Source organism: Fragaria vesca, linkage group LG6 (genome assembly GCF_000184155.1).
Source record: "Fragaria vesca subsp. vesca linkage group LG6, FraVesHawaii_1.0, whole genome shotgun sequence".
Lineage (NCBI taxonomy): Eukaryota > Viridiplantae > Streptophyta > Magnoliopsida > Rosales > Rosaceae > Fragaria > Fragaria vesca.
Genome location: NC_020496.1, coordinates 1,848,863 through 1,869,479, shown reverse-complemented (window position 1 = coordinate 1,869,479; position 20,617 = coordinate 1,848,863). Strand labels below are relative to the sequence as shown.

At 39.3% G+C, this 20,617-nt stretch overlaps 4 protein-coding genes and 1 non-coding gene across 5 annotated transcripts; 1 reads left to right on the top strand and 4 right to left on the bottom strand.

Annotated features, from left to right (window-relative positions):
- Positions 1-169: 169 nt before the first annotated feature.
- LOC101315158 (serine carboxypeptidase-like 20-like) lies at positions 170-3,789 on the top strand. The gene is made up of 10 exons (XM_004302118.1): positions 170-364; positions 552-688; positions 1,528-1,601; positions 1,741-1,966; positions 2,090-2,229; positions 2,321-2,401; positions 2,529-2,798; positions 2,897-2,962; positions 3,053-3,334; positions 3,491-3,789. Exons 1-10 carry the CDS (start codon positions 204-206, stop codon positions 3,572-3,574), a joined length of 1,521 nt encoding a protein of 506 aa, XP_004302166.1. The 5' UTR covers positions 170-203; the 3' UTR covers positions 3,575-3,789.
- Positions 3,790-4,747: 958 nt separating this feature from the next.
- Positions 4,748-8,383, bottom strand: LOC101314864 (probable protein phosphatase 2C 33-like). Its single transcript, XM_004302117.1, has 6 exons — positions 8,149-8,383; positions 7,621-8,030; positions 6,887-7,276; positions 6,678-6,795; positions 5,696-5,919; positions 4,748-5,578 (listed from the first exon to the last, which is right to left on the bottom strand). The coding sequence occupies exons 2-6, from the start codon at positions 7,885-7,887 to the stop codon at positions 5,084-5,086; spliced, it is 1,494 nt and encodes a 497-aa protein (XP_004302165.1). The 5' UTR covers positions 7,888-8,030; positions 8,149-8,383; the 3' UTR covers positions 4,748-5,083.
- A 2,025-nt stretch (positions 8,384-10,408) lies between these two features.
- LOC101308200 (riboflavin biosynthesis protein RibD-like) lies at positions 10,409-14,340 on the bottom strand. Its single transcript, XM_004304769.1, has 8 exons — positions 13,999-14,340; positions 13,768-13,902; positions 13,461-13,686; positions 13,069-13,382; positions 12,761-12,880; positions 11,819-12,064; positions 11,605-11,730; positions 10,409-11,383 (listed from the first exon to the last, which is right to left on the bottom strand). The coding sequence occupies exons 1-8, from the start codon at positions 14,338-14,340 to the stop codon at positions 11,120-11,122; spliced, it is 1,773 nt and encodes a 590-aa protein (XP_004304817.1). The 3' UTR covers positions 10,409-11,119.
- Positions 14,341-14,775: 435 nt separating this feature from the next.
- On the bottom strand, positions 14,776-18,254 carry LOC101314578 (basic leucine zipper and W2 domain-containing protein 2-like). The gene is made up of 8 exons (XM_004302116.1): positions 18,123-18,254; positions 17,602-17,625; positions 17,198-17,303; positions 17,042-17,110; positions 16,367-16,860; positions 15,669-15,930; positions 15,160-15,368; positions 14,776-15,031 (listed from the first exon to the last, which is right to left on the bottom strand). The coding sequence occupies exons 1-8, from the start codon at positions 18,125-18,127 to the stop codon at positions 14,965-14,967; spliced, it is 1,236 nt and encodes a 411-aa protein (XP_004302164.1). The 5' UTR covers positions 18,128-18,254; the 3' UTR covers positions 14,776-14,964.
- Positions 18,255-19,575: 1,321 nt separating this feature from the next.
- On the bottom strand, positions 19,576-20,451 carry LOC101314289. The gene is made up of 2 exons (XR_184848.1): positions 20,365-20,451; positions 19,576-20,282 (listed from the first exon to the last, which is right to left on the bottom strand). It is a non-coding gene; the product is annotated as an uncharacterized LOC101314289 (transcript).
- Between the last annotated feature and the right edge of the window lie 166 nt (positions 20,452-20,617).

The window sequence follows — 20,617 nt, the reverse complement described above, 5'->3', positions numbered from 1 at the left end:
TCTTCTCGTCTCTCTCTCTCTCTCTCTCTCTCTCTCTCTCTCTCTCTCTCTCTCAAATTCTCCTCCTCATTTCTCATTGGTTTTACCAACCAACCAACCAACCAACCGCCCACTTTCTATCTCTCTCTCATTCTCTCCCTCACACAAACCTCGTTTCTCCAATTCTCTCTCTCTCTCTCAAGCACTACTACTCCGGCCAGGCCATGGCCAGACTCTTGGCGGATACAGTTCCCACCTGCATCTCAATCACAATACTCATATGCATAAGCTTGACAACAACGACAACTGAGGCCGCTCCTCAAGCCTCTCTTGTCACCCAGCTTCCCGGCTTCAATGGCACTTTTCCGTCCAACCACTATTCCGGGTAAGCAACCAAACCTGATTTCGTATATGTAATCCTTGTGTTTTCTTCTTCATCATCATTGTGTATATACAGTACGTATGTATATCTTATCAAATGGGGTAGGATCATATCTTTGAAATCCAAAATGAGAATGAATGAATGGTTGACTATGGATCACTGATTTAAGTCTGTGTGTATCGTATTGTAGATATGTAAGCATAGGCGAAAAGAATCTTTTCTACTACTTCGTCGTCTCAGAAGGGAACCCGGCAGACGATCCTGTTGTCCTCTGGCTCAATGGTGGACCCGGTTGCTCCAGCTTTGACGGTTTCGTCTACGAACACGGTACGTTACTCTATACACTATACTCTCCTCCCTATACATTACCATGTTTAGTAGTGTATACAGAGTAGACTAGACGCTCCATTTTATGTTTCGGCTTCACTCTAATTCACGCTTCTGCTTACCATTTTTATTTGGACGTCAATCTTTTTTCTTAATTTTCATAAATTAGTTGCCCCTAATAGTTCACGTTTAAGAGTTGCCAAACTTTGATAGTGTATCGGAATATTAAAACTGCGAGATACGTTTGTTTAGTTTCTATAAATAAATATCGAACTTAAAGACAGAGCTTAAAGATAAACTGAAGAATCGTATAAAACAAAAAAAATAATTAGACAGAAGAATGTTGTGCAGCCAAAAAAGTTGGCTTCGCTGTATATGCCACTTGACTGAAATGTGTGTATAGTCATTGTCATCTTATCATTAATTTGGGGTCTATCAATAAGCTAGCATTGCGTTGCTTACTTGCATTTGGGTCACGCACTCACGGGTACCGTTGAGAATTGTTCAACACATCGATCATTGGATACAAATTAGCTAGGTGTATAATATTCAATTATGTTGGTCTCACGTCTACATCTTATGTAGCAGAGCCCTTTCTATAATTGAGTAACACATTTTGGATCCAGTTAATTCATGACAGATTCGATATTACCATATTATTTCAAACTAACTATCATTTTAGAAATTGATCAATTCGAGTATTAATTAGGTGTTTATAGTAAATGTTCATACTAGGATTATGGGACACTCATGAATCCCTGGATCTGAGTACGCACATATATGCGAAAATAGTTTATCACCTCTGAACTCGTATATAATTGGGTCATTTTTATGTACAGGGCCTTTCGATTTTGAACAAAAATCAAGAGGATCATTGCCCACTTTACATCTTAATCCTTACAGCTGGTCCAAGGTATATCTATCTATATGCATAAAGAGAGTCGAGACAGGATTCTCTTGATCCTTGAGTCAATCATATTTGTGCCAAGTAATTTAGTAGTTAGCTAGAAGCTGGACTAATCAAATGAGACTGAGTTTATTTATGTTATTAGGTTTCCAACATACTGTATCTGGATTCTCCTGCTGGTGTCGGGTTTTCCTATTCAGAAGATGAAAGCCAATACGTAACTGGGGATCTTCAAACTGCTTCTGACACCCACGCCTTCCTGCTCAGCTGGTTTAAGCAGTACCCCGAGTTTCTTTCCAATCCGTTTTACATTGCCGGGGAGTCTTATGCCGGAGTCTATGTCCCTACTCTTGCCTTTCAAGTTGCCACAGGTAACAAACACGTACTACACAATTGTTTCTGTATCCATATATATCGGCCTACCTTAATTATGCTCAATTCAATCTCATCACAAATTTATATTACTGATGGATGATCTTGCTTACAACTACTAGGTATACAAAATGGAACAAAACCGGTTCTAAATCTCAAGGGTTACATGGTGGGGAATGGAGTCACAGACAGAAACTTTGATAACAATGCTCTAGTCCCTTTTGCTCATGGGATGGCCCTCATTTCAGATCAAATTTATGAGGTACATTCATGTCGATCTGAAGCAAAATTATTACATCAATACATGGATCATATACATGTTTGGTGCATGACAAATATTGATATTAATGCAGGGAGTGATAAAAGAATGTGGGATCAACTACTCTAACTCATCAAGTGCCAAGTGCAATGAGAAACTTCAACTAGTTAGCGAGGTATATATACATAACATCTGCGATCAGTTCTTTTGCTTAATCATTCAAACCATTTCCTATATTATGCTTGTAGCTTAACCTATAATCGATGATGACAAATGATGTTGATTGTATATGTTTGTATTAGGCTCTTGATGGACTAAATATCTACAACGTCCTTGAGCCTTGTTACCACGACCCTGGAACTAAATCAGGGAACACTACTTCTACAACAACCAAAAGCAGCAACTTACCCTTAAGCTTTCAGCAACTAGGCAAGTCATCTGAGAAGCCTCTCGGAGTGAGAAAAAGGATGTTTGGCCGCGCTTGGCCTTATCGGGTATCTGTAGAAGATGGTTTAGTCCCTTTGTGGCCTCAGCTAGCTGCTCAATCTAACTCAGTTCATGTCCCATGCATTGTAAGTAACTCACACTTCCATGGTTGACATTCTTTCACCTAGCTAGTTAAAATTATGATGAGCATGTAGTTAAACAGACTTTTAATGTTAATATGTAGGATGATGAAGTCGCTACTAAATGGCTGAACGACCCAGCAGTTAGGGAAGCAATTCATGCCAAGCCTGTAAGCTAGCTGATTAGTTCAGCTGTACATAACTATATGCCATAAATCCTTTTCTTCCCTCATTGAAAGTACGTTCAAATATATTTGCAGGCAAGCGTGTCTGGTCCCTGGGAATTATGCACAGGTAGAATAAGCTACTATCGTAATGCTGGAAGTATGATCCCTTACCACAAAAACCTTACAACCAGAGGATACAAAGCTATCATTTTCAGTGGAGACCACGATATGTGTGTGCCATATACTGGAAGCCAGGCATGGACTAGTTCACTTGGGTATAAAGTTATAGACCAATGGAGGTCTTGGCAATCCAATGACCAAGTTGCAGGATACTTGCAAGCGTATGAAAACAACCTCACCTTTCTCACTGTCAAGGTCCGTCTCTGTATATGCTTTATATCATTTTCTGCTTTGGTAAAGCTTCCTTGATTTTCAATGTAATGCCAAGGAAACGGCTCTGCCTGGTTTTGGTTTCTATACTCTGATCAAGTTTGTTTGATTTCTTGTGGTGGCGTTGGCGTGGGGATACAGGGAGCCGGTCACACCGTCCCTGAATACAAGCCACGGGAGGCGCTCGACTTCTACAGCCGCTGGTTGCAAGGAAAACCAATATGATCGATCGTATATATGACGGCATAGCATGGCCGGTGACCGGGGAAGAGAAGACTTTCATTGAACCACCTTCATCATTTTCGGCAAATCAGACACAGCGGCCGCATTCATTCTCTATCTTTCTACATATATTTGAAAATATATATAGGCAACTTCCTTACTATCAACTTCCAATCTTTACAACATGAAATCAAATAAAACATTAGCACCTGATTGACACATCTTTGTTTCCTTATCTCACATCAACAACTGCAAACACACATGTATCACTTTAATAATGAAGAGGTTAATGCCAGTCACATTCACAACCTCAACCTCAACCAAAGGTTTAATTAGTAGTTCAACTTGCAACAAACTCCACAACCTACCCATGCCTTACCACGCAATAGTGGCAGTCTAATGTCTAGCATCCACCTCTCTGTATATATATTCATGCACATATTGAGGCGGGTGTCTTTGTCTATGACTATATGAGACTATGACAATAAATGGCACCAGAACCTCTACAACAACACACTCCATCACCACATGTAGAATCCTGCATGCACCTTTCAAATTGAATTCCCTAAAATAAAAATGAGGAAAAACAACACAATTTTCCATTTCTGAACAAATTGACATTCCATCAATTGATTGAAAATAACACCCTCAATCAGTACCTCACCCACCACTACATATAATATCTTCAATTCATGAATTTTGGGAAATGCATTACTAAGGTGGGAAAACTAGCTTTCACAATTCAATAGCATGTAGCTAGTGTGGTCACTGATGGTCCTGAAGCATGGAGCTAGGGTACATACTACATTATTCGATATGGTTTTGAATATCAATTGATCATGACAATATATGGGCAAATTATGGATGCTTCATAGAAAGTCAAGCAAAAAATCAGCTCCTTTTCACTCTTGGTATAACTATCAGCAACTTCCCACTTGGATAGCAACATAGCTAGCTAGCTACCAAAAAGATGCATAATACATATTTTGCTCATCCACATTAATCTCCACCAATCAATTCATTGAAAACTGTCAGGAAAGGAACAACCCACACACAAGAAAAGCTATCTAATTAGCTAAAATATCTTCATTGCAAATGCAAATTCAAATTCAAAGGGACCTAGTTAGAAACAACATTGCATACATTACATCTCAAGAGGACAAGGGTAACCTTTCAAACTGAAACTAAGATGAGGCTTCATTATCACAAGATTATTATGAACATAATACACATGAATTTGTTTCAAATAAATAAATAATACGACGGAGAGTTGGATTTTACAAAAATTCCAATTCTACCCACAATAGAAAGGACAATTTTTCCCAGACATGCTAATATAGTCGGGAGGGCCCCCCTCTCCGGTCAAAATTTTAACTTTGATGGCCCTACAAATCACAATTGTTTTGAAGAAGAAGAAAACAGGATTGGAGATAACGAAAAGGAAAGGAAGATATCTATAAAAAATAAAAAATAAAAAAAATAACAAAACAAATTTTGTGGAACAATGGAAGATCAAACCTTGTTCCGGGCCTTAATGTCTTCTTTTCCAGGTACAAATCTTGGCAGAGTCAACAATGTGTTAACACGAGAAACTCCTTCCAGAGCAGACCAGTCTACACCCAATTCCGAGTTCATTGTAGCATTCTCCTTGCTTCTCTCTTCCTCTACATCTTCGTTGTCTTCAAGAATCTCTTCACCATTTCGGACAGTACCTGGGCGGACAAAAGAAGTTGGGCCAGAGATATCTTCTTCATTCTCACTCCCAGCATTCAAATCATCCACCCCAGTATGCTGCTCGCTCAAGTTATTATTAGCAGCAGTTGATAAATTATTTCCGTCTGAGTCGAGGTATAGGCAGACCACAGCACAGTCATCTACTTTTGAAGTTGGGTATTTTTGTCTCCAGGCCCGAACTGCTGACTCAACCAGTGCTCGAGCTGCAGAGGAGCGTGCAGGGGCTGATGCTATTATATCTACCACTTCTTTGTTAGACAGAACATCCCAAATCTGCCAAAAAGTTTTAACTTTTTAGATTCAAAAAGCAGGGGGGAGAATAGGAAAGGATTAAGGAAGGGAAATATCATATTTAATATGTAAGTGGCTTCAAATTAGGTGGCTCCATACCCCATCTGTGGCCAAGACTATAAATTCATCCTTCTCAGTGAGACGCCGATAAGACACATCAGGCACTGAGATCAAACCGAAATCCTTGAGGCAAAAATCTCCAAAGGCCCGTGCCATGGCAAGACCAGGGGAGTCATTGTTTGGTAGCCAGACCCGACAAACCTCTGGTTCATCATGAAGAGCAAAAACACGTCCTCTACACTTCCGTATTCTTTCTGCTTCCGCTGTACAAACAAAACAGAAACAGAAACAGAGAGGGACTAAGGATACCAATATGATGACACAATGGATAACTTGTGCACATGTACTAATTTATTCCATTACTAAATAACAAGGGAGCTTTGGAAACCTTGATGTGACTGTTTGGTCTCAATTCCTCCCTTTTCCAGTTCAAATTTTGATGAGAGTGTGGTACATAGTAAAATGGATTCAGAAACTAAGTAGGCAAGAAATGAATACATGAACAATGACAGTGCTGGTGTTACAGACTTATACACCAACAGAAATCCTGCAGACAGCATCAAGTCTGCAATATTGGATGTCTCGCGCAAGTCCATTTACACAAGTCATCCTAACAACATAGTTTTTCCAAAACTTCAATGACACCTAGGTGAACTTCTGCATCTTTGGAACATCGTTTAATGCTTGACTAGATCAGATCTTGGGAAGAATGTAACTAGGTTTGAAGGTTTCGTCAAAATCCATAACAAGAAAAGGAGAAGGCCAAGAGGAACTTAAATGGTGAAAACTACAGTTTCGAAATTGTAGATCACATCCACTGAAACAGCCCATATAAACACTTCTTTACATCTCTTTCTTTTGTGAATTGTGAAATTAATTAAACATGTTTCATGTCAGAAGTCATGACAGTGGAGAATGCTAATATTGATTTTTTATGCATGAAAATATAAACCCAGATACAGATACAGACACATGTGCATAACTAGCCCAAACACTTGCCTTCAAACGACAAAGATAGTACCTGGAAGATTTGGTTTGAGATCCACAGTCAACTGAACTGCCAGCAGAGTGTCATCCTTATCTCTTGTGCATAGAACTGCCCTGGAATCCCCAACATTTCCGACAATTATATCCCGACCCTGAGAAACATGCCAATACATGCATGATCAAGATCAGTACCTCACTAAAACCAACATCAAATCAGGACAAGTCAAGGGATTATGAAGCCACCTGCTTAACTAGAGTTACTGCTGTTGTCCCACTACAAAAGCAATCAATACTTGGTTGTATTCGTAGTTCCCTGTCCATAACTCTGAAAGCTTTTAAGAATGACTCTTTCAATGTGTGAAAGATCTCAGGGTGCTTTTCTGATTCCTCACTGTCAATGGAGGCCCTGAAATCTTCATCAACAGGCACAATTGCCGCATCATCTGAATTCAAGCTTCCAGCAGTATTAGGGCTGATCTCTTTGAGAACTTCCTCACTGTTTATGTTCACTTCCCAATTGGAGCTCAACTTGAGAGGAAGCGAATCCCTCACTCTCTTTGCAACCATATGACCATATGGACCATGACCATCAAAAACACCGCAGAAAATTGTGTCTGTTCTTGAACAAAAATTCTGAAGATCACAGTAAGTAGAGTTAGACAAATAATACTATTGCTCAAACAGGTGCTGTTAAAGTTAAAGTCACAGAAGTTTTTCAAGATCAATGAACTTGGTAACTGAATTCTAAACCCCTTGTATCAAGCAAACATATAGAATTAATAGATTTTGATATTTGAAGGTAAAAAGGCAGGTTTGTCGAATATTTAAGCTGAAAATCTTCGAAAAAAGTTCCATATCACAATGAAAAGAGGAAAAACTAGCAATCAGACATAGAAATGAATCTACGAAAGCATAAATAAAATAAATGATTTTCACAACATGATGGATTAAATAAATGGGAAGAGAGGAAAGCTAACCTCCCAGACAATCATGGCATCTTGGTTGGTCCCTTTCTTGCCCTGTTGAGTAAACAAAGAAGCAGCTTGAGTAGAGCCATTGAGGAAGACTCTGCCCGGAATCCGATGCAGGGCGGGGTCTTCCCGGCGGTAATCAAAAGAAGAACTCCGGGAAGTAGATTTCTTCTTAGAGGTCTTCCTGCGGCGGGAGGCACCACCCCAGCCAGGAGAGGCCGGCGAAGGAGAGGCCATTGGGCTCCTGCTCTCGGCGGACAAGCAGGAACCCATTCTCAGGGCCCTGATTATGTTGAGTATGCACTCCAGACCAACCGAGCTGTTTCAACCCCCCTTTCTCCTTTTCACGGATCCCAAAGCGCAAGACTGAGTCTTTCCGATCACAATCTTGCCCCCATTCCAAGATCAATCACAACCTGCAACTCACAATTTCACAGTTTGTAACCGAAAGCAAACACGAGTACAACATGACATGACATGACATGAATATTGAAAAGCAGATCTAAATAATAAAAAGTGTAGGCCTAGGCCTACCTTGTCATCACAAACCCATCCCACCCAATTCCAACAACAAAAACTCTCTTGTAGTGACCAGTGCAAACCAGAAATTGAGCTTGGTAGCTGAATCAGATTGAGCTTGAATTGATGGAATGCGAACAAGAAAGAAGGGAGATTTGAGTATAGATGGAAGAGAGAAAGAGAGAGAGCTGAGCTGAGGTGAGAAAGCAAAGATGGAAAAGGGAGAGAGGGAGAGGAAGAAGAGGGTAATAGAGCCAAAATTAGAGGGAGAGAAATGAAAAAGACTTTGAACGTGTTGAGAAATATTCGCAACCACCAACAAGAACCCAAATTATATTTTGCAAACAAACTCGCTCTCTCCCTCTTTGTAATACTACGACCTGACTTTCTAGAGAGAGAAACCAACACACAGTACTTCTTCTAGAGAGAGAGAGACTCTACACTTCCTCTTCTTCTTCAACAACAACAGCAGCAACAACATATATAAATGGGGTTGAATTTCGGTTATGTCCATCCATCACATTCACAGCCAAGGAAATATGTATACATTGTATCTATCCATTCACAGATTATTGGCAAAGAATGGAATTGGAAATACCATACTTTTATGGAAAACTCTCCTACCCATTACTTTATCTTTAATCAAGCAGCATTCTCATATCTTGTCTCAATCTAATCTTCCCCTTGTTTTTTGGCGGGTAAGAAATTACCGCACTTGATCATAATGCTGCTAATTCCATTATATATTTTTCTAATGAAAAGTGAGATTCCGGGTTCGCGTAGGGATGAAGCCATGAAGGAGAGTGAAAATGGAGTGGTAATACCAATAAGGATAAAACTGTGGATAAAGTTTTGGATACAACAATATGCAGCTAATAGAAGTTGCACATCAATTCTGGTTATATATATAGATAATAGATGGATGTTGTTTATTTGAACAATGAAATGAGTAAATGCAGGAGAAAGATGGGTAATTGCATTATTGGATTCTCTTCATACAATTTATATATATGCATACATTTACAGTAACAGCTATGAAACACATGATCATGTCCCTTGAAAATGTGAGTATCCGACTCATTTCTACGTGGCCACTCTCGTCCTACTCGCTCTCTGGGTTCCTTCGTACCCTGAATATTGGATAATAGGGATCCATTTTTGGCAATATTATTAGAGAATTAACCCTTTTTTTTTCTTCTTTTAACCAAAATGCTCTATATATATTAGCACATTACAGTTGCGATCCAGGACATGATTTGTTGCAGTGCAAATTAATTTCTGAAATCTTTGTTTTTGATTTTTTTGAACAGGAATCTTTGTTTTTGATTGAACAAGATGAATTTGTTCACATTAAAGATGAGAGAAATCATGCAAGTTGCATTATTGCCAAGTTAGAAAAGGAGTCATGTGTCTGATGGCTGTTTGGTGACGAGTGATGATCGAGGACATGAACATCATTATCAATCTAGTGATTAATCTAAATTATAAATTTCAATCAGTCAAGATTAGTCACAATCACATCGTCATCCCCGATCAACAAAAATCTGCCCTTTTCCTATATATATTAATCAGTCACGTTTTGCATGCAGCCATGCATTATTTCTATAAACTCTCCATTATATTTTCTTTTCTTTTTGGCCTCAAGAAAATCAATGTTACTTTCCATCCCATTAGAAGTAGTCGTGACAATAGAAACACAAACATATGTGCATAACATTTAGATTAAAGAACTAAATCACGCAAACAATGTGATACGTTAAGTTGTTTGTCAAGTAGAACAAATAGAATATATTCTTATTTTAGATCATGATTAACACTTGATTGTTGGAGTTTCATTTTCGATCAATGTATAGCTAGGTAATAACATTTGTATTTTATGTATGTATACAAAGTTGCATTAGAAACGCGTTAGGTTTTTGGCCTTTCTTGCGATGATGGGAATGGCTGGATTTCTTAAGCATTTTTATTCAATATGACACACTTTATCTATGATGAAGCAAATGATCAAGTATAGTTTGTAAATTAAATCGAATTATAATAATTAAAAAACAAATATGACGTGTGAATAGAAAGACAAGGTGTGTGTGACCATCCCATTTCTAAGGGACTTTGTGTAAATATGTTTGGTTCAACCTTTTACAGCACAGGGCTTGTCCGATTCTATCCTGCCCCGAACGAACTGCTGGCCTCATCCGGAACAAGGCATGGCACTCCCTTATTGATTACTTGTGGTCTGCTATAACTATTCTAGCTGGGGATTAGTTTAATGAAAGGAATAGCCCATTCCTCATCCTTGTTCACTCTGTCAAACTCAGCCTCGATCTCAGCTCATCTGACTTTGCACCATGCATGTCCATCGGAATTTCCAGTTGAAATGGTACAGTACCGGTGACTTGACTAGCAGTAAGTGTAGAAAAGACTGATGCATGCAGTTCCAGATTGGTCAAATTTGGCTCCTCTGCTATTCCTATTCCTTTTCAGTCTAGGTAAATACAATGTTAGAGAAGAGAGAAGAGAACATAAGCTCTTACAAATTGCTTAATTGAGCTAGTAGCTGTTACTGTTACAATGCATGTGTTAATGTAACAGAAACCGAAAGAAAGATGTCTCTATATCTGAAATTGAAATCAAACTCGTACTAGGAAGTAGGAAGAGGTTAAACTCAGCAGACAAGCTTTACCGTTACCAGCATATTATATAATAATTATCATACATGACTCCAAGATTAAGGTTTATTCACCTTGCCTTAACTCTGTGATTGACTCCAAGATTAAGGTTATTATAACTTATAACTTTAACCCATGACAATGTGAACCTAACCACACCCCAATCATACAGACCATTGTCTCCTTCATTTACATATACATGTTCCATGTTCTACTGTGAAGGAACAATAAAAATTACAGGAAAGAACTATAATCCTTTGTTTTTTAAATCATACATCTTTTTCTTTTCTTTTGGGTATGTGAATAAACTAATTTATAAATTATACACCTAAGCATGAGCTCTCGCTTAAAGTATGGGACTCACCAAGAAACTCTGATCTCAACTGCATCAAAAGCCTCCCCAGATAATTTAGGCCTTCCCCATCCCGGCCTCCACCCCAGAAAAGATCATGCGGTGAAGCTTCAACAAGAACAGAACCAGCAGTTGACAGCAACATAGAATTCAAATGTGGGTATATTGAGAACTTGCATTTTAGTGCCCTGTACATCACATCAATCTTGACACTTTCCCAATCGGATCTTACCTGCAAAGCACATACAAGATGTTAGAACCAGCTTGCAACATATCCCACCTTTCTAATATTTGAGTCGAGTCTAAAATCTATAAAGTTATTCTGTTTGTAGTATAATATTGGAAACATTTGGATTATAACATAAATGACCACTGCTGGACGTAACATGATTGGATCATTTGTCCTGATGTTGATATCAATGCAAAATCAATCAGATCTATGTAGATCCATACCAAATTAGGGTGCCGCCTCTGCATTGACCTGCCTAACCGTGCTGCTTCTTCTGGACTTTTTGCAGTCTTGATATTTTCAGCACAATCTCGTGCCACAGGATCATCCACCCCAACAAATTTGTGAGCCTACATGTTACTGATGTTAGTACTTCTTTTGTGAGAACTACGCCAGTTTAATAAGATGACAAGAAGATTCATGCAGAAAAAGAAGTACCTGGTAGTAATGCTCTACACTCAACCAAGTGGAATAAGCACCATCAACATCAAGCATCTTAATTGGGTGAGGAGAGAAATTCGAGAAAGCACCATAAGGATCCCATGTTTTGTAGAAGAATATGATTCTTGAGTCATAAGGAGTGACAGTTGGATCAATTTCATATGTTTCATCAACTGATGGAATCACAGGAGTCAGATCTGGTATGGGTTGAAGAAAACCACTAACAAGCATGTCAGGTCCAACCTATCGTTCAAGTTTCAGAAGCATAAAACAAAACAATCAAAATGCAGGAGAATTCTTTAGTAATTTTACATAATGACTTGTATCCGATGCCCAATTTTGCAAAAGACCCTAAGACTTTGTCCATGACATGTGAAACTAGTATAAACAAAATTCAAGGGGTTGATTTTATGAAAAAGAACTTGTCTGAGTCATATATTAAGTAGATTATTTTTATTTATTTTTATAAAAAGTATATCAGTGAGTTTCACATAATCACATGTTAGAGTTTCTCCTTAGTAAGGGTAAATTAAGATTAGCTTTATAGCTTGCTAAAGGTTTAGCTTATAGCCTTGTAGGACCATATATCAAAACTTACAAGTATAACCACATGGCAGCATACATTTGTCCCAGAACTACCCCACATTCAATGTACAGTTACTTAGTGAAAGAGAAAACTCTACACCTCAGTTAGCAAATTGTATAAAAGTGATTTTGAATTTAATGCAGCAGCAAATGTAGAATTATAGATCCCTAAATCCTCACCAATGTCAGTATTATGAATGTTATACATCAAACATAATCTAGAGTTCAATAATTAATTTGTAGGTTAACAGGGAAAACAACAAACCCATTCAAGGAGGAGATGAAACATAGGATTAACACAAGATCAAAGCAAGGGAAAGGAACTTTAAGAATATACCGACAATTGCCACCAACCTGTTCATAGCACACATCAATTAAATCCAAGGCTTGTGTCATTTCAACCATCCCAAGTTCACCTACAGGGGAAGGAGCATTTCTTCCACCAATTATCTTAGGAGCAACAAATGCAAAGACCTGCAACACATGAAATGCATTACTAAAACCAAAATTATGCGTGCCAAAAACAATGGAAAAACAAGTTTTCACCTTTTTCTCCAATATATTACTGAACTTGTACCAACATTCCTTACTCATCAGTTTTAAGCAGACAAAAGTAGAAGATTAACACAAATTCATACAGACACAAGAAGCAAGAACACAACCTTATGTATTACTCCAGATGAAATAGCAGATGCAGCTAGTGTCCCTCCGCACTCCCACAAAACTGAAAGATAACCACGATCATGGAAGTACTCCATTACTTCTCTGGGGTTCAAGATGTCAAACTCCACGACTTCAATTCCTTTAGACGCAAGAAACTTCTGAAAGCTCCTTCTCGCACCCCTCTGTGTCACAACTATAGTAGAAACATCAGAGGTGTCCCAAAGGTTTGCTTCCTCGGGGAGATCAAGCGTCTGTGTCATCACAATCCGCATGGGCATATGGCCACCTCCGTGCCTTGCAGTTAACCTCGGATCTAATTCATAATAAAAGGAGCTAGACTTGAGCATTTCCAACTAGTATACTATCAACATGAGCAATCACAAACACTTACTGTCCCTGCGTGCAGTATTTCCCCCTACAATGATGGCATCACTTCTACCCCGGAGTTCAAAAACTCGGTTTCTAGAAGTCTTGCTGCTAATCCACGAGGCATGTCCACTGGAAGCAGCAATCTTTCCATCAAGGGTCATAGCATACTTGAGAACAGAGAAGGGGACTTGAGAAGCAGCTCTACAAATCAAAGGAGCATTCACTACAAGGCACGACTTGCGTGCTTCCTGCTAATTTCATGTTACTGTAAGCAATGGCTGTAAAAAAAAGAGTAAAAAGGTAAAAAGAAGAGAGTAAAAGACATAGACCTCGAAGAGCTTGGTGTTGAGGTCCTCACCGAGCACGTCAACTTGCAAGCCTTCACTTCTGAAAGCCCTTATTGCATTCCCTCTCAGATGCTGCAATGGATGCCTTAATCCAATCACCACTCTCTCAATCCCACCCTATTTAATCCAATCCAATCCAATACACCATCACTATTTAATCCAATCCAATCATGAATTGAGAGACTGAGAATGAAAGAGAAACAAGGTTAAGACCTGAATGAGGGCGGAGACGGCGGAGTGGTCGCCGTGGCAGTCCCCGGGCTCCATGTTGAGATAAGCTGTGGCTTTGCGGGAGAGCTCCCCGGCGGCTTCGACGGCGAGGACTTCGGCGGACTTGGTGCCCTGGGCGTAGAGGAAGCCCTCGCCGGCGACTTTGCCGGAAGGAGTGGCGATGACGCATCCGAAGTTGGGGTGGGGAGAGGTGAAGCCGGCGGATTTGTCGGCGAGAACAACGGCGCGTTGGATGAGGGAGGCATCGAGCGCGTGGGAGGACGCGGCAGTTGCATTGCAGAGTAAAGAGGGAGAGGGAGTGGTGCAGTAAACTCTGAGCGCCATCGAGACTTCACGTACGGATGACTACATCAGATAACTACCACTCCCCACTCTTCACTCATTTCCCACGCATCAGGCACGTGATCGCCAAACAGTTCAGCGCTTGAACAATAGGGATAAAAAGTCATTATTGCCCCTACCTGTCCGAATGCGTTTCCGGCATTTCTGATCTGTTTAGTGAGTCATTATAAGTACATTGCCTCGCTTTCAGAATTGTGATTGAATTTCTGCTCTGAACTATTGTTCTTCACAGCTTCATTTTACTTCTCCTCTCAAGACATCTAGTTTTGGGCAACTTTTTTATGATCAGAGCTTTGGCATCTAGTTTCGTGCGTAAGAACATCCAGTTTTCTGATTATAAAGATCGGATCATTCGGATGCAATTTATACTTGCTTTATATAAACAAGGAAGCAAAATTTATATAAACAAGTAATTACACGAAAAGCATCGATTATTTATAATGTAATCATCATCATCATCATCATCATCATCATTCAACAGCCACACCAAACCTTAGTAGGTTATATAGAATATTTGTGACTTGGGTTCTCATAAAACTAGAAAAACAGATAAAACATAGTACGACAGGACAGTGAACAGTGTGGCAACATCAGTGGAAGCTGCAACTAGTCCTCTTCTTCTGCCTCCTCCAGCCACTTCACAAAAGGCTCCAGGGCTTTCACAAATGTTTGCCTGCACCAATTTCCACCAGATATTTGTAAGAGTAAAAACTTGCACAACAGAACACTGGTATCTGTGACATAGTAACATTAATCCAAATCATATAATTGTGAGTTCCTAAGTTGAGAACAAAACCCTACCTGCCCTTGGGATTTGTTCCTTTGCGGAACCAATGGAGGATAGTGTCTTCTGCAAGCACATCCTGGTCATACAGAGACCTAACAATTTCACTGAACAGCTTCATCAGCTTAGCATCCTCATAGCACTGCATCTGAACTTTGTACATCAGTTCCAGCTCAAGCTTCCCATTGGTGCAGAAGGCATTCAACAGTTGTGCCCATGTCTTCACCTGCGTTTTTCGATTGTAAACAAAGCCCATTAGACAATAACGAACACAAAAGCCTGCAATTCTATTCAAACACGAACATATAACATATATGTTTACATTTGGTTAAACATATATAGTTTTCTGCTTTCAGTATTTAGATTTGGTTAAACATGTTAACTCAGATCTTTGCTCCTTTTCGAGTGTTTTCAGAGCTCATAAATTACATTCAACTGCTTCAGTGCTAACCATTGGAAGAATTCTTTTTGTCATTTACAGCTCTATTAAATTCACTGAGCATATGGATATAAGATTCAGGCATACCTGGCGAAGAGCTGCATTGGCATTCTGTTGCTGATTCTTACCAGACCACTGCACAGCATCCATAATGACATCCCACAGGATACGCACAACCTCAACATCTGGCAATTTGGCGTCTTTAACACGCTGCTTCACAGTTTCTATGACTTCAGCAATATCAGTTTCCTCTGTTATCTGGGTTGTCAAAGCAGATTTCATATCCTTAAGCTTCACCTCAAAAATCTTCTTTTCATTGTATTCAACCAAGGCCACTAGCCCTTCCTTGCTGAAAATTGGCATAAACATACCGAAATACGAGTCAGCAACCCAATACTAATGTTTTAATCAAAACATGAAATCACTTGAAAACCCATTAATAAAATTTACATAGTACGGGGGATGCCATAAGGATTTCTTTACAAGATATATTATCAACCACTGACAAGCCAAATGTGTATCATTCCTATCGAAACTAACCAGAATGAAACATGAAGCCTCTTTATTTTATTCAAAATCAGAGATGTGAGGAAGCAGACATAGAAGAGAGATTTTCTGGCAGCCAACACTTAGCAGTGAATTGAAACACTCATGGATCAAAGCTACTTGAGATCCATCGATTCTACTGTGTCAAATGTATCAGCTATGACATTAGAAAATAAAAATGTGTGTTGTGTCACAAGGTGGACGAGTTAAAAAACTATTATCAGCATACATGAACTTACGTGAAATGCTCAGAGAAACACTCCTCAGTTCGCTTGGCGGCTGGGAAGAAGTCCAGAAGATTATCCTCCACTTTACCCCGTTTCAGAATCGAAATCAAATCATCAAGGCTATTGTCAATCAGATACTCCTTAAAGAACTCGGTTATAAATGATAGAACTAGCCCTTTGCCGACAAGATTATCCTTGAGCATTGGCTGGAACACAGTCTCCGGTGGAAGTCCTGATAGCTTCTGAGAGAATGCAAGTGCTGTGAAAATTGCCAGCTTCTTCCTTTCATTTTCCTCGAAAAGCTCCAATGACTGAAGGAAACGTCGCATGACATTTTCAAGATTCTTTATCAGAAATGGCCTCCGCCTCAAAATCTTTTGTATGTAGATAACAAAAGGTATAATGACTTCACGTCTAGGCTCAGACTCTAGTACAGAGTAGGGGTGGCGCTCCCCCTCATCAGGTTTTGTTGTTCCAGGTTGTGTACGGCCCCCGGTGAAAACAACCTACAATTGTGTACAAATAGTAAGACCTAAGTCGCATTATTGTAATTGATAAACAGACTCAAAGCAGAAAATGATCATTCATCTGAACTGGTGCTAAATATCCACAGAAACTACCAAAGAATCATAACCAATTGGCATAAAACACCACAACAAAAAGTACCCAAGCATTAAGAGAACTTGCCTCGAAAAAGGTGTCACCGTATCTTGAGAAGTTAAGGTCTGAAGATTCAATGCTCTTGGCAATAAGTTCCTGCACAAATAAATCTTAACAGATGACCAACTGACAAAGCAAAAGGACACAGGGAACTAGATCAACAGTGCAAAGCTAAACCCTTACCAGATCACCAGCATTATCCAGATAAATCTGGACCACTGCATCAGCAAAAGCTGCAGGGTCCAGGGGCGCTGCAATATTCCGTTTGCGGGTCTTAATCCGCGTGCCACTGTACAGAGAGAAACGAAAAAACACAGCAATGAGTCGGGGAGAACATTCAGTCACTGTATTCTAGTTAAATTTGACAAACTGTCCAGAACTTCAAATAACTATATAGCACACTCAATTCAAACTTTTATTTGATGCATAACTCATTGATGAGACTTATCATCGATATACGAAAAACTAGTTCTTATAGTTTAACAATTTAAGATACCCTATTGTCGCAGAGTTAAATAAAACTCAAGTCTGATTACAAATAAGTAAAAAGCATATCCAAACAACACAAAGAATGTAGCAAGACTTACCCGAGAGTGGGTCTCTCCTTCGAGCTGCACATACAAAAACAAATCCAAACTCAATAAACGTATCCAAAACATAAAAGCAGATTGAAAGAAAAGGAACACACACCAAACAGTAACACCAATTAAACACAAATGATTGAAAGAACCATCAGAGGTGAAGATCATAACTATAATTCACATCCAATTTCAATTCCATACCACAAGAAACAACAAGCATAATAAATGTCCCATCTTGAGCTCAAATTAAGTTTCAAAGAATCAAAGATGTCTCCTTTCTTTAAATCAAGAAACATCCAAATCAAATTGTAAACCTAACAGTGCCAAATTACATAGGAAATAGCGAGATGAGATCAACAAATTGAACACACAACCCAACATAGGCAAAACCCATAAAGAAAATCCAACCTAAACAACCAATCTTTGCCTCAAGAATCGAATTAGATAAAGAACCAGATCTGTGACATGGAATCAAAAGCAAAGACGTAGAGATCGCAAAGCAGAGGGAGAGAGAGAAAGGGTAAGACCTCATAAACCAAGACGAAGAGGGATCGGAGAGTGGAGGCGGTGAGGTAGGCTCGGCGCGTTTGAGAACCCCTTTTTGATTCGAGAGAGAGAGAGACACAGAGAAATAAAGGGAAAGAAGAATAAGGGGTTGCAGTGGTGGATTGGACACTGATATTTATTAGAGACTTGAGAGAGGAAAAAATAATTATTAGGTATTAACCAATAAAAAGAAAATAAATAATGACGCCAACTACACCTTGTTGGCAATCCTTTGGTTCTTTTGACAATCAAGTCCAAATGAATTTATGAACAGTTTTGAGGTCTCATTTTCGAAAGATTTCCCAAGATTTGGTATGTGCAATGATTTATCTCTTAAAGATGCTAAATGAGATTTTGTGTTTGGTCGTCTTGGATGTTCGATCATATAATTGGTTTAACAAACTAACCATTAAAACAATCAACGAGAAATGAAATAATAATGTCGTTAGACTAATAATCTTTCAAAGTAAGTCAACCATCACTTGTGGCCTAGTTAGTCACGGTATAAGTGTTGAACTCTTATACCCAAATTTGTATCGATGTTGATTGAAGTTCCCCCTTGTGGAGTAGTCTTTGGGCTTACAAAATTGTCTTTGGGGTCGATCTCCGTATGATTACAACCTTTAAAGATGAAAGAAAGGAAAAAGGAAAATTCCACATAAAACAAATTTAATGCAAAAACCTATCAAAATGAGGGAAAATGAGAGCCTAAAAACAATTTTGCCAATACCACCACCAACACCGTGTCTTTTCTTCCTTTTTTCTTCCAAATTTTTACCAAGCATGGAGGATTTTGGACTTTTAGTGCTCCTGCTCTTTTTCACTGTCAACCAATTCCTTCAGGTAACCATAGCAAGAGCAATCACCTAAAGAGATTAAAGTTGGTTCCCCTGCTTCTGGCATGAGGCTCTTCCAGCTAACAAATTCAATTTCTTTTCTTTAGCTAGCATAAATTTGGATTGATACTATTATCCCACATTCAATCTGACAAACCAGAGCAATTATCACCCAAATTGCAGGAAATATAAATCAACCCTGCACTAATACTAGATAAAGTATCATACAGTATCAGTGATCACTCAGCATTCAAGAACACATAGATGGAAGAAGCAAATTCAGTGAAGGAAGATGTTCTATGATTCTACCCTGCCTAAACTACCAGGACTCAGGGCTGGCCCTCAAGATGAATCATTGTAAAAGCGTTGAAGAGTTGGAGTCTCTTCTTACATGTTAACATAGAGTGATCGTTGGTGCTCCTCCTCTAATACGTTAACATAAGGCAACTAAGGGTGCTCTTTGTTAACATAGAGAAATCAATAGAAAAATAGAAACAAAGATAAGGAGCATTTAGCAAAAAGTATAGGATTCAGTCAGATCTGAGTCATTCTCTTCAGTAGCGTAATGAAATTACCACTGCAGGAACCATGGATATCCAGAATAATGGAACAGCATATAACTTTGATACAGGAGATTATGAAATTTGCTGGCATTACCAACCAGACTCTATAAAGCAGTGGCAATAATAACCCAGCACTATGAAGATTCTTCTCTCTTTTTCTTCATTAGAGCAGGCCAACATGAATTTAGCTTAATAAGTTCTGAGTACTAAAGTCTTGCTAATCAAACAAGAAATTCAAAGCAGCACATCCACATCCAAATCATGTTTCATTGGATAACCTATTGTCTTCATAAACACAAAGAAGAATGATAAGAGAGATCATTTGCTACAACCGGTCTAAAGCTATCACTGGTTCATATTCCAATAAAGTGGGCAGCTCTAACTATTGACCTAATTGACTAGTCTTGACAGGAAGCAGCTGACATAGCAAGAAGGAATTAGGGATAAGAGTAATGACACCTGATTAGTATAAGGAAAGAAGCAGATTCTAGTAAAGCAGCAGTTGTCAACATAATCAAAATGAAATCCTGAAATATGAAATTCACATTACAAAAGAGTCGAGCGTTGATACAAAATTGGGAATGATGCCCAAGTAGCTACTGGGGTTTCAGTTCACCGGAGTGAGGCTCCGGGAGTGTTTCGGTGTCGGCGGCGCTGAGTTGGTGTTGTTGATGCTCGTGGGTGTTGTTGATAACTTTGTCCATGTCTGTGATCCTGGTCCTGACCACATTCGCAACCAAAACTAACAAAAAGGAGACGGAAAATTAGCATATGAAAGAGCAGAGAAGGAGGATAGAGTAGAGTAGAGTTGATAGGAGTAGTACCAGCGGCGGTGCCGAGGGTCCAGACCCACAGGATCTTCAAACCGGGTGGCTTGTCTCTCCACATTGCTGCTTCTGCTTCCAACCCAAACCCACGAGTTTATTGCATTCCAACAAAAAAAAAAAAATTGATTGGGTCGCCGGGGCCATAGCGGGCTGGGCGGAAATGGTATGGGCCTAGGCGGATTTCAAGTTCGTGGGCTTACACGGGCTGTGGGGTCTACCTTATTTAAAGGATTCGAGTCGTCCTCGATCA

Coding starts and splice junctions, on each gene's coding strand:
- LOC101315158 (XM_004302118.1), top strand. CDS start 204: ATGGCCAGACTCTTGGCGGATACAGTTCCCACCTGCATCTCAATCACA. Junction 1,602..1,740: donor ATCCTTACAGCTGGTCCAAG/GTATATCTATCT, acceptor TTATGTTATTAG/GTTTCCAACATACTGTATCT. Junction 1,967..2,089: donor TGCCTTTCAAGTTGCCACAG/GTAACAAACACG, acceptor TACAACTACTAG/GTATACAAAATGGAACAAAA.
- LOC101314864 (XM_004302117.1), bottom strand. CDS start 7,887: ATGGGTTCCTGCTTGTCCGCCGAGAGCAGGAGCCCAATGGCCTCTCCT. Junction 6,796..6,886: donor CAGTAACTCTAGTTAAGCAG/GTGGCTTCATAA, acceptor CATGTTTCTCAG/GGTCGGGATATAATTGTCGG. Junction 5,920..6,677: donor TCTCAAACCAAATCTTCCAG/GTACTATCTTTG, acceptor TTGTTTGTACAG/CGGAAGCAGAAAGAATACGG.
- LOC101308200 (XM_004304769.1), bottom strand. CDS start 14,340: ATGGCGCTCAGAGTTTACTGCACCACTCCCTCTCCCTCTTTACTCTGC. Junction 13,903..13,998: donor CCGTCTCCGCCCTCATTCAG/GTCTTAACCTTG, acceptor TGGATTAAATAG/GGTGGGATTGAGAGAGTGGT. Junction 12,065..12,760: donor TTGATGTGTGCTATGAACAG/GTTGGTGGCAAT, acceptor CTTGAACGATAG/GTTGGACCTGACATGCTTGT.
- LOC101314578 (XM_004302116.1), bottom strand. Junction 16,861..17,041: donor ACGGTGACACCTTTTTCGAG/GCAAGTTCTCTT, acceptor ACACAATTGTAG/GTTGTTTTCACCGGGGGCCG. Junction 15,931..16,366: donor TGTTTCTCTGAGCATTTCAC/GTAAGTTCATGT, acceptor GCCAATTTTCAG/CAAGGAAGGGCTAGTGGCCT.